The sequence below is a fragment of the Octopus bimaculoides genome, chromosome 1, assembly GCF_046866305.1.
Source record: "Octopus bimaculoides isolate indiv1 chromosome 1, ASM4686630v1, whole genome shotgun sequence".
Classification (NCBI taxonomy): Eukaryota; Metazoa; Mollusca; class Cephalopoda; order Octopoda; family Octopodidae; genus Octopus; species Octopus bimaculoides.
Window position 1 is genome coordinate 148,339,877 of NC_142928.1, and position 12,351 is coordinate 148,352,227.

General features: G+C 33.1%; 1 protein-coding gene across 4 annotated transcripts in view; it reads right to left on the reverse strand.

The window, feature by feature from the left end:
• The window catches only part of LOC106883578 (GATOR complex protein Iml1), a 137,056-nt gene that overhangs the window by 15,332 nt on the left and 109,373 nt on the right, over positions 1-12,351 (reverse strand). For all 4 annotated transcript variants that reach the window (XM_089359606.1, XM_052971322.2, XM_052971325.2 and 1 more), the window contains 5 exons: positions 12,096-12,286; positions 9,741-9,815; positions 6,625-6,757; positions 4,141-4,237; positions 943-1,125 (listed from right to left, as the gene is read on the reverse strand). In XM_089359606.1, the coding sequence (XP_089215732.1) occupies positions 943-1,125; positions 4,141-4,237; positions 6,625-6,757; positions 9,741-9,815; positions 12,096-12,286 (679 nt within the window). The remainder of the gene's footprint in view (positions 1-942; positions 1,126-4,140; positions 4,238-6,624; positions 6,758-9,740; positions 9,816-12,095; positions 12,287-12,351) is intronic.

Sequence of the window (12,351 nt, forward strand, 5' to 3'; positions counted from 1 at the left end):
TGGTTTTATTTTTTGTATATTTATCATAATATAAATTATTAACGCTCACACTTGTAAGCAGGTATATTTTAAATCAGTCTATTTTATGATTTAGCAGTCCTTCCATGAAATTTTTTTCTATTTTTAAGATAAATATTACCCTGACAAGACTCACATGCATAAATGTGAATTTTTATAAATTCACTAGTGGATTTGAATTGAAGCAAATTGTAGGATATATATTTATTTTGATTAACTGTTATATTACATCTTTTTATAGTATAATTATATTATATTATTATCATCATTGTCATCATTGTCGTTTAATGTCCGCTTTCCATGCTGGCATGGGTTAATAAATTTTTAATATGTCAATTGTATTTCTCCATTTCCTTTAATATTTAGATATCGAAATTATACCATTTTAAGTTCTGAATTTTTCTCTACTATATTGTGGCATTTAACTGAAGAACCAGTGAAAACTGGATGTTTTCCATCCCTTTGAAGGAAATTGCTTTTTCTTTGGATTGCTTATAAATACATATATATACATATTCTTCTATTCTTTTACTTGTTTCAGACATTTGACTGCAGCCATGCTGGAGCACCACCATAAGGGGATTTTAGTCAAACAAACTGACCCAAGGATGTATTCTTTGTAAGATGAGTACTTATTCTGTTGGTCTCACCAAGCAATGGTATGGGGGACAAACACAGGCACACACACATAGATATATACAGAAATACATATATATATATATATATATATATATATATATATATATATATATATATATATATATATATATATATATATATATATATATATGATGGGCTTCTTTCAGTTTCCATCTACCAAATCCACTTACAAGGCTTACATTGGACACTTGTCTAATGACTAACTCATAAAATTTGGTTCTTCTTTTTTTTTAAATATTACAAATAAAAACAAATCATATTTACTTTTCTTATTAGGTGCTTTGTTATTGCTCCCTTCCTCCTTTGAATCCGTATTTCTGGCAGCCATCGTATAAGCTGGGTAACTAGGGGCTTCTAACTGGTCGTTAGCAATGGACACTTCAAGCCATTCGTTTTGAAACAAAGGGTTATAAGAAATGTTGTTACCTGATGTACCACCCTCACCACCTGTAAGAAAAAGAATAAAAAGAAGAGGGTGATAAATTATAAACTATAAATATCAACAAACTATAGATGCAATACAGACTTGTCATTTTCTTCAATAATAAACTTGTTCCCCTTCCAACTACCATAAAGCCACCTTCTGCTCTCTCTCTCTCTCTCTCTCTCTCTTGTCTCTCTCTCTCTTCTCACTTTCTTTCTCTCTCTTCTCTCTCTCTCTTGCAGTCAAAGAAGCTCTTCAGGTTTGCAAGTTACAAAGTCACCTCACTAGCTTAGTGTCACAAAAAAAAGCACCCACTGTAAAGTAGTTGGCATCAGGAAGGGCATCCAGCCCTTCAATTTCACTTGGAGCCATGTCAAAAACTGAGGCAATGGAGAAAGATGTAGCCTTCTGATATGTCAGAACTTGTTGAACCAGCATGGTAAGGGGATATAGAACAGTGGTGGGGGAGGAGAACATAAGCTACAGAATACAAATCATTCTTCATTGCCATACAATATCATAATTAGTGGGGGAGGGGGTAAGCCAGTGTGGAAGAGTAGACCAGTATGATCTCAAGCTCAAATTCGCAGCTTCCACATCATATTTTTTAATTGGTGGAGAGAACATGCTGAGGCTCTCGTCCTACAGTGGACTGAATGCAGGCAATCCAAGTATGAACCTAATAAACTACAATGTGTACATCATTTTGACTTTCGTTATTTTGTTATTTTTAATTTTCAATTTGCCTATCTATATAATATAAATATATATACACACACATATATATGTATGTATGTGTATGTATGTATGTATGTATGTATGTATATATATATATATATATATATATATATATATATATATATATATATATATATATATATATATATATATATATGTGAGTAAAAATAAATACAAAAACGGGGTTTTGTATGATTGTGTATAGAGGAATATATTATTTTGTTTAAAAGAGTTCCAACTCTCTGTTTTTTATGTTTTATTTATATTCTTGTAAAATTCACGTGGGATATGGAATATACAATATATAATATGGTACAATGAAATAAAGTATTGAATGTCTTATTGAATATATGGAATATGTCTTATTGAATAGATGAAATATTGAGTGTTCAATATAAAGGATTAAATATATAAAGGCGAATACGTATTTTCTATACCTTATGGTATTTCATCATGACCGGTATGACAGACTTTATATATGGAGTTATATAGATAGAATGAGGCATGTCACCCCTAGGCTGAAACAGCTGTAAGACATTGTCCCTTCTTCAGTCACTAGATGCCCTTTTTAATTTTTTATTACTGATATGACATAATATGTCATATGTGTTTGTATATTGGTTTTATTGTCCTGTCCTCTTAGTTGAAAAATAAACAGGTAAATTGACATAATACAATGTCTGCAAGTTGATGAGTACCACATATTCCCCTCCATTTTCTTATTGCTATATATATATATATATATATATATATATATATATATATATATATATATATATATATATATATATATATATATAATATATATATATATATACGTATACATAGAGATACACATTATTATCATCTCATTTAATGTGATAAATACTGTTATTTGGACAAGATAATTTGGAAGAGAATGTTAGGTAATCAAGCCAACCCCAGTGCTTAACTGGTACCCTATTTTATTAACCCCAGAGGGATGAAAGGCAAAGTTGACCATGGCAGGATTTGAACTCAGAACAGAAAGAACTAAAACAAATCCCACAATGCATTTTGTATGTCTAACCATAACTTAGCCATTACCCTTGTGTAGACAGTATATATTTATAGTATGCATATACACATTTGTGAGAATTTTGTCTATAAGAAAACAAAAGAAAACTGTTCTATTGCTGCCAATGTCAATCTTATTTTCTGATGACTTCATGATCAATATTTTGTTGTGTTTGGTTGGACCTTCATTGAAATGGTCTCTGATGGAGGCAGCCCAAGTGTGGTAACCACTGTTTGTAAAAATTATGCAACAGACATCAATATTTGCAGCAGTAACACAAGATTTACATCTCTAATATACACTTGTAAAATATAATGAATATGTAATACATTAACACTATATACGATGGCAAACTGGCAAAATAGTTACTATGCTGGACAAAATGCTTAGCAGTCTTTCATTTGTCTTCATGTTCTGGGTTCAACTTCCACTGAAGTCGACTTTGCAGTTCATCTTTTTGAACACTTGAGTCGATATAATCAAATTATCTCCTTCTCCAAACGTGCTCACCTTGTGCCAAAATTTAAAACCAGTGTATTAACACTATTTCCAAGGTGACAGAACTGTTAGCACATTGGACAAAATGTTTAGCAGCATTTCATTTGTCTTTAAGTTCTGAGTTCAAATTCCGCCAAGGTTGACTTTGCCATCATCCTTTTAGGGTCAATAAAATAAGTACCAGTTGAACACTGGGGTCAATGTAATAGACTTAGCCCCTCCTCGAAATTGCTGGCCTTGTGCCAAAATTTGAAATCAATATATTAATACTACCATATAAAAATGTATCCAAGTGATTTAAATTCTTCACATACATTAGTCTGGACTGGACAACAGATATAACTTACTTCCAGTCGCATCATCCTGAAAATGGCCATGCACTTGATTGATCGGGTGGAGAAAGGGTAACATTAGGTTCTCATTTACAATGCAAATCCCTACATTATTAGACTTAACCCTTTGCCTGTCTTAGGCATCAGATGTATTACATAGGACATATTTCCCTGGTGTCCATGCATCATATATGATGCACATTTCCAATTTTCTGAACCACTGAGTAACTTGGGACTTAAAAAAGAAAAAAAACTAAATTACTCAGAATGTATGAAACAAAGGCTGATTAAAAGCCTAAAAACAAGCATGGACATTTAGGACAAACTTATGAAAATTCTTTGGACAAGTAAAGGGCTAAAACCTAGAAAGAAAATTGTGTATTACAATAAAATAAATATGATAAATAAAAGTAAAACTTCTGTAACTTAAGTACCTTCTTTGTTGACTATAAAGTAGAAAAGGAATCCAAAGACAAAATTGTGATGAATATTTCCAGATGAATGACATATGAGTTGTTTCTCAACAAAAGACTGAAAATAAACAAAAAAACAAATTGGTTAATATTTCACATATGTCCAAGAACATAATAGTAAATCAAATTTTTTCAGATAACATACACAGACACACACACACACAAATGCGATTATTACATGTCTCTATCAACAATAGACCAACATTATTTTATCCTGTATAAACCTCTAATATATTAAATATATAATTAACATCAAAATAAATTTCAATAACATAACAAAAAACACTAATAATAAACAAGCATATAACATTGTTCTTCTGTAAGACGTCATATATACTTTATACTTTATGATAAGTCATATATATACAATCATACAGTCTGTAGTTTGCTCAGTGTATCTACATAGTATATTCTTCTACCTCCTTCTCTCTGTCAGTAACAGCATCCCTCTCTTTCTTTCTCCCTCTTTTTCTCTCTCTGTTGGTTGTGGCATTTCTCTCTCTGTTGGTTGTGGCATTTCTCTCTTTAGCTACATTTTTCATTGCCACTCTTTCAACCACCCTGCACTTTCTTCTTTCTCTTTACTCTCGCTGTTCTGCTTTTTCCCAGTCACCCCCCCCCCCACACATACATACAAGAATTTATATGATTCTTAAATATAGCATCTTTGAGTACATAGTAAATCCCATGGTATTCCAAACTAACTTAAGTGATATATATATATATATATATATATATATATATATATATATAATGAAACAAGCAAATATGAGACAAAGAGATCATGTTAGGTAACCAAATATAGTGTACTGAACAATTCCACAACCAGATATTCTTTACAATACTCATATTTAACAATCAAACAATCTTCAGCTTATCTCAAGAGACACAAATGCATATATGAATGTGTGTATGTATGTGTGTGTATGTGTGTGTGTACATAGGTTTACAATTATCACGTAGGCACTTTAAATTTTTTTAAAAACATTTTATTACATTTAAATTTCTATCTTACAATCATATTGTTTATGCACATCTTAAGCAGACAATGTTTAATCTCTCAGATGCTCAAAATGTCCTCCTCTAACATTGCAACATTCTTCAATCCTCTGACACGCAGTGCAGTACAAATTCCAATTTCCATCAATTTCAGTGAATGCATCAGAAATCTAATCTTGTAATTCATTTAATGTTTTGGGATTCTACTCATAAACCTTGTTCTTTAGAAAACCCCCCAAAAAAGAATTCCATTGGTGTCAGGTAAGGTGAATGTGGTGGCCATTTGATGCTGCCCTGTCTTCCAAACCAAAATTGTGGAAAGGCTTGGTTAATGTGGTCTCTTATTGTCAACACATAAGAGCTTGACAAAATTAACTAAATTAGCATAAAATAATGGTTTCATATTTTTTTATAATTAAGATCTAAATTGTTAATATATGACTGTGAAAGAGATAGTTGAATAACTGTAAACCTACTTTTGGACGCACTCTGTATAAATATATATATATATATATATATATATATATATATATATATATATATATATATATATATGTATATATATATATATATCTTATCTTTCCTTTTACATGTTTCAGTCATTAGACTGCAACCATACTGGAGCACTGCCTTGAAGAATTTTCGTCAAACCAATCAGCTCCAGTACTTAATCATTTTTAAGCCTGGTTCTTATTCTATCAGTCTCATTATTTCTACAGCTGGCTACCTTTCCTAATGCCAATCATTTTATAGTGTGTACTGGGTGGTTTTTTCATGCCACCAGCACTAATAGAGGTTACCATGTAACTCCAAGTCAACAAACCCAGGGAGGGAGGATGACAACATCTGTGTATGTTAGATGAAAGGGTTATGGTAAGAGGGATGAAGTTGCGATAGAGCTGGTAGAGCATGTTACTGTCTAATAAATGAAAAAAGTAAAGCAAGAGAATCATTGTTTAGTACAGCAGTTTCAACATTTTATGATTGATCCATGGTACTTTGAACAAGGCAATAAAGATGTTGCGGCACACTATTAGCATATTAAAAATCATCATCATCCTTGTTTAACGTCCGCTTTCCAAGCTAGCATGGGTTGGACGATTTGACTGAGGACTGGTGAACCAGATGGCTACACCAGGCTCCAATCTGATTTGGTCTCATGGAGCTTTAGGTGTTTTTGCTCAATAAACACTCACAATGCCCAGTCTAGGAATCGAAACCGCAATCCTATGACCGCGATTCTATGACCATGATCCTATGACCGCGAGTCCACTGCCCTAACCACTGGGCCATTGCGCCTCCACCTCCTTCTGTTACACCAGTTGCAAATAGTATGAACACACTAACAGAATGGTACAAAAGCTGGATAACAAAAGTAAAAGAATGTGAAGGGAAGAGCTCAATGAGAATGAAATAAAAAGAATATAAAGAAAAACAAGACAATACCTGAAGTAGGGCAATAGCCTGTTCTAAAGTTTCTATATTAGGCAACCAATGTAAGCACCAAGTGACAGCTTCTGCTGATATAAAGCAGTTCATTTGTAAACCCTCGTGTTTCGTTAAGAAAGGAATCCCAGTTCTGAAACAAATGAAGACATAAAATATTATCAAGAGAAACAAACAGTGGAGCTTTAAAAAAGATAGGCACAAGTGTGGCTGTATGGTAAGAAGTTTGCTTCCCAACCACATGGTTCTGGGTTCAGTCCCACTGAGTGGCACCATGGATAAGTGTCTTCTACTTTAGCCTCAGGCTGACCAAAGCCATGAAAGTGGATTTGATACATGGAAACTTAAAGAAGCCCATCATATATACAGGGTGTCCACAAGGTCTGGGTACATGGAGTAAATAAAATCATAACATAAACAATTAAATATAAGAAATAATAATTTCTTAAGGTATGTGTTAATCCCTGTGTACCTAGACTTTGTGGACACCCTGTATATATTTATATACATATATATATATATATATATATATATATATATATATATATATATATATGTATATATATATATATATATATATATATATATATATATATATATATATATATATATATATATGTATATATATATATATATATATATATATATATATATATATATATATATATATATATATGTATATATATATATATATATATATATATATATATATATATATATGTATATATATATATATATATATATATATATATATATATATATATATATATGTATATATATATATATGTATATATATATATATATATATATATATATATATATATATATATATATATATATATATATATATATATATATATATATATATATATATATGTATATATATATATATATATATATATATATATATATATATATATATATATATATATATATATATATATATATATATAGGTGCGTGTGTTTGTATGCCACCATTGCTTTTCGACCATTATTGGAGTATTTACATCCATGTAACTTAGCAGTTCAGCAAAAGGGACTGATAAAATAAGAACCAGGCTTAAAAGAGAATAAAAAATAAGTACTGGGGTTGATTCATTTGTCTAGAATTCCTGAAAGGGGTGTCCCAGCATGACTACAATCTAATGACTGAAACAAACAAATTAATAAGGATAATTGTTTTAATACCATCTTGCCCATATTGTTTGTGTTTCCTGTTCAATACTGATGCCACCAACCACACTCAATGCAAGCATCACTGGACTGGTTTTGGCTGGAAACTTTTCTCAGATCAATGTTTAAACTCTATGTTTAAATCTAAAACTGAATTTCTATCTATCATGATGTATACTTTGTAACGCATTTACTGAAGTGGTATTACATTATAATTCATTTATTGCATCATAATGCAACTATTGCATTTAAAATGCCACATCATGCATTTAAAATGTATTAGCAAACTAGTGCTGGTAGGAAGGGCTTGTATAATAACCAATGTTCATCTGCTTGCTTGCTCTCTCTCTCTCTCTCTCTCTCTCCATCAATCTACCTATCTATCGATCTCTCATTATTTCATACTCATGTTCAAACTTCCTCATATAGTTTACTATCTCAGCCTTGTGGAGCTTTTAGGTGTTTTCGCTCAATAAACACACACAACGCCCGGTCTGGGAATCCTCCGACTGTGAGTCCGCTGCCCTAACCACTGGCCCATTGCACCTCCACAATTCATATTATAGTCCTCTTTATTTTACCCTATCTTAAACAGCCTCCTTCTTGGTTATATTCCCTTAGCCATCATCTTTAACCATATTTTCCTCAGACTTCCTCTTTCTCTACTTCATTCCACATTCATTTTCATCACTCCTCTCACTCAGTCACTTTCATCTTTCTGAAGAAAAAATTGTGACTGTGTGAGGACATCAATCAATGGTTTTATTCTCATCATTCTTTACACTTCTTTGTCTTTCTCTCTTTCATGATGCTCTACTTATCCATCAACCATTTTTGGTTTCATTCTTTCCAACTTTCTCTTCTGCTCCATGTTCATTACCTATTTCTCATTCCATAAATCATTGTTGTTTTTGGCACTCCGTCGGTTACGACGTTGAGGGTTCCAGTTGATCCGATCAACAGAACAGCCTGCTCGTGAAATTAACGTGCAAGTGGCTGAGCACTCCACAGACACGTGTACCCTTAACGTAGTTCTCGGGGATATTCAGCGTGACACAGAGTGTGACAAGGCTGACCCTTTGAATTATAGGCACAACAGAAACAGGAAGTAAGAGTGAGAGAAAGTTGTGGTGAAAGAGTACAGCAGGGTTCGCCACCATCCCCTGCCAGAGCCTCGTGGAGCTTCAGGTGTTTTCGCTCAATAAACACTCACAACGCCCGGTCTGGAAATCGAAACCGCGATCCTATGACTGCGAGTCCGCTGCCCTAACCACTGGGCCATTGCGCCTCCACCCCATAAATCATAACACACAAACATACTACAACCACTACTATGCAGACACCAACACACCACAAGGACTTCACTACTCTACTTAAACCAACACACTGCAACAACTTCTAAACTAACACCAACACACTGCAAACACTATCCCCACCAAAAAACTCATTCCAACCATAGCCTTCACATTTTTTCCCAGATATTATATACCTGGAATTCATTACCCCGTTGATTTTACAATCTCAAAAACTGGCTCAATGCCTGTTATGGTTGGAATGCCTTTGTTTATAGATCTGCTCAAGACTGGCTAACTTCGGTGTGGGAGTTAGAAAACAACAACGATGACCACTAACCAGGAGGCACGCTGTGTCTTATGTCTTCCACTGCTAACATAACAACTTGGTCTTCTTTGAGTTAACAAGCAGTGAGTAGCCTTCTCCAAAAATTATAGAACTCCCTCACCTCACCTCTATTGTATAACATCACACTACATCCTACACACGGCACATCATCCCATCTTCACTCCCCAGAACCATCCACTTTTTACCTACAGAAATTCAAGTTAAGAATCAATTGCAACAATCTCACCAGTTTGAGAAGGCAGGCATAGATTATAGCCACTGCTTTTCTGTATAATGAAATTATAATGAAAACATAATCTTACTTGGGATCTAACATGGCTTGGAGGATCTTTGTTGGACTAGAATCTGCAGAAACTCTCTCTTGGTTAGTCAGGCAACTGCACGACAATAATAATGGTAGTCATAAAAATACAGAATTAAATACTCCATTTTTATATAACATATAGTAAACATTAACATAATAAGATGCAGTGAAACATTAACATAATGAGATGCAGTAAAATTATGTCGATAGCCAGGTTGTAGAAGTGCAACGAAATTTTTGATGTTTCATAGTAGACAATACTATTGAAAAATAAACAATATTGGAGGCAGCAGGCTTTCTATATTTTTACATGGGCAACATGCCACTTCCACAAAACAAGTGTTCCAGTTTTAAAAGGTGTTCTCAGATTAAATCACTTTGTACAGCTCCAACATATTAAATATTCTTTTAAACAATTTATATTTTGACAGGATGATTATTCAAATGACCGTCATGATAATTTTCCTTGATTATGGGTTGTTCTTGACAATTTTTGTAGAAAACCTAAAATAGAATGGTTGCATACAGAAAACACACTTTTGAATCAGTGCCTTATGTATTCTAACAATTCTTGCATTTTCACATAAAACCTGCAATAAATTTTCATTTAAAATGTTAAATTAAAAAGTCATTTGTGTTTAGCTAAGTCGTCTGTCTCTCAGATAACATGTAATTTATATCATATTTCATTACATATCATATTTGATACAATATGCAATGAGAAAAATAACAAGCCACAATATTTTCTCTAAGTAGATGCCTACATCATGCATCTTTTGAGTAGTAAGACTTAACATCTCATAAATTAACCCTGACAATATTAGACTGATAAATATAGTAGATCAGTCATTTAACCCTTTGTCTGTCCTGTGTACCAAATAAGATATATAAGGCATATTTCCTCAGCATTCATGCATCATATATGATACACATTCCCAATTTTTTTTTCAAGTACCAGAGTAACTTGAGACTTATAAGAGGAAAATTTTATCTTCTTCAGAACGTGTGAAACAAGGGCTAACTTAAAAGTCTGAAAATAAGCATGGACATCAAAGACAAATTCATGAAAATAATTTGGACAGGCAATGGGTTAAAAAAAATTGTACTTAAAGTACTTTGTTTTTATAAGCTTTTAGAAATTCAATATCACTGTTTTGCAATGTTAGTTCTACAATATAAACTCTCTTAGTGTGTTATCATTAAATGTAAACAGAACACAGAGTTATACTTAGCCTCAGATCTGACCTAATTAAGCAGACCTAGCAACAAAAATGCTCCAAAAAGCAGTGCATGTCGGAGTACATTATCTAATGTACCCTTATGTTTTTAAATCAATAGGGTGTGATGAAAGGAAAATATGAATGCTATTAGTAGTAAGCTACAGCTCCTTAGGTTGATGCTCAGTTTAAGATGGAAAAAAAAGAAAGGGTATGACATTTTGAGCATGACTTTTCATCAGAAAGAGGAAAGGTCCAGAGAGAAAAAACAGAATAGTCTGGGAAAAGCATGCATGTGGTTACATGGCTGTGGTTATATATATATATATTTTTTCTATATATATATATATATATCTGCATGTGTGTCATAGTTGAATATAAAAACTTAGCTTAGACCAGGAAGTTAGAAAGTGGAAGGCACAGACCTTGCCAGAGATCAACAGAAAGGTCTGCTGTACAGAGGCAACAGAAAGTTACTAGGAGTTGATGGAGAGGGGGGAAAAGTCAAAAAGAATTTAGGGTTTAACAACATTAAGTTTTAAATGTTTAATAATTTGAGTTTTAATGATGCAAGAAAGCTGGTGAAGCCAGAGCAGTTTTTCCATGTCCCAAAGGTGTAACTTAGCATCTTTCCCAAGTCATGAATATATGAATATTGTGGAGAAAATATTTTTAATTTCCTCCACTAACTTCTGACAATCATATTTTACAAAGAGCATGATTGGATGGGTGGGTAAGTTGATGAAGACTCTATAAGTCTGCAATGGGCTGGAGAAATTCAAAAGTTTGGGAAGCACTGACCACGAGCTATTACTGCAAACAAAATTAAACATATATGTCAAAACACAATGTACAAAGGGGTGTTGAAAAGTTACTGGCTTTGGGTAAAAGAAAATACAGGAGGATCTGTTAATTATGATTTTATTCAACGTATTCCTCTTTCAGATTCACACACTTTTTACAGTGGTCCTTCAGTTTTTATAAGCCCTGTAAAAGAACTCGGCAGGTTGGGCCTCCAGCCAGGCCTTTTGTGATACCCTTAAAGCCAGGAACCTTTCAGCACCTCCTCATACAACTTAAGATATCAAATATCTTTATATGAATATACTCAATTGAACAGTTTCAAAAATACTAACCTATCAATGGCTGGGTTTGACCCAGCTGTAACTGGTGCAGAACTTTCTCCAGTTGAAGTTGACGTTATCACAGATGATGAGGCTCCTCCTGCACCTGAAGCTGAAGCTGCCGCTGCAGCAGCGGCAGCATTCTGAGCAGCTGCATTGCTTGCTGCTGTTATCGATGCACTTTGCACAAGTGGATTAGATGCCTGCAGTAAATATGTAGATAGTAATAAAACTATGCTAAATAAAATTATACTAAACAGTCACACAT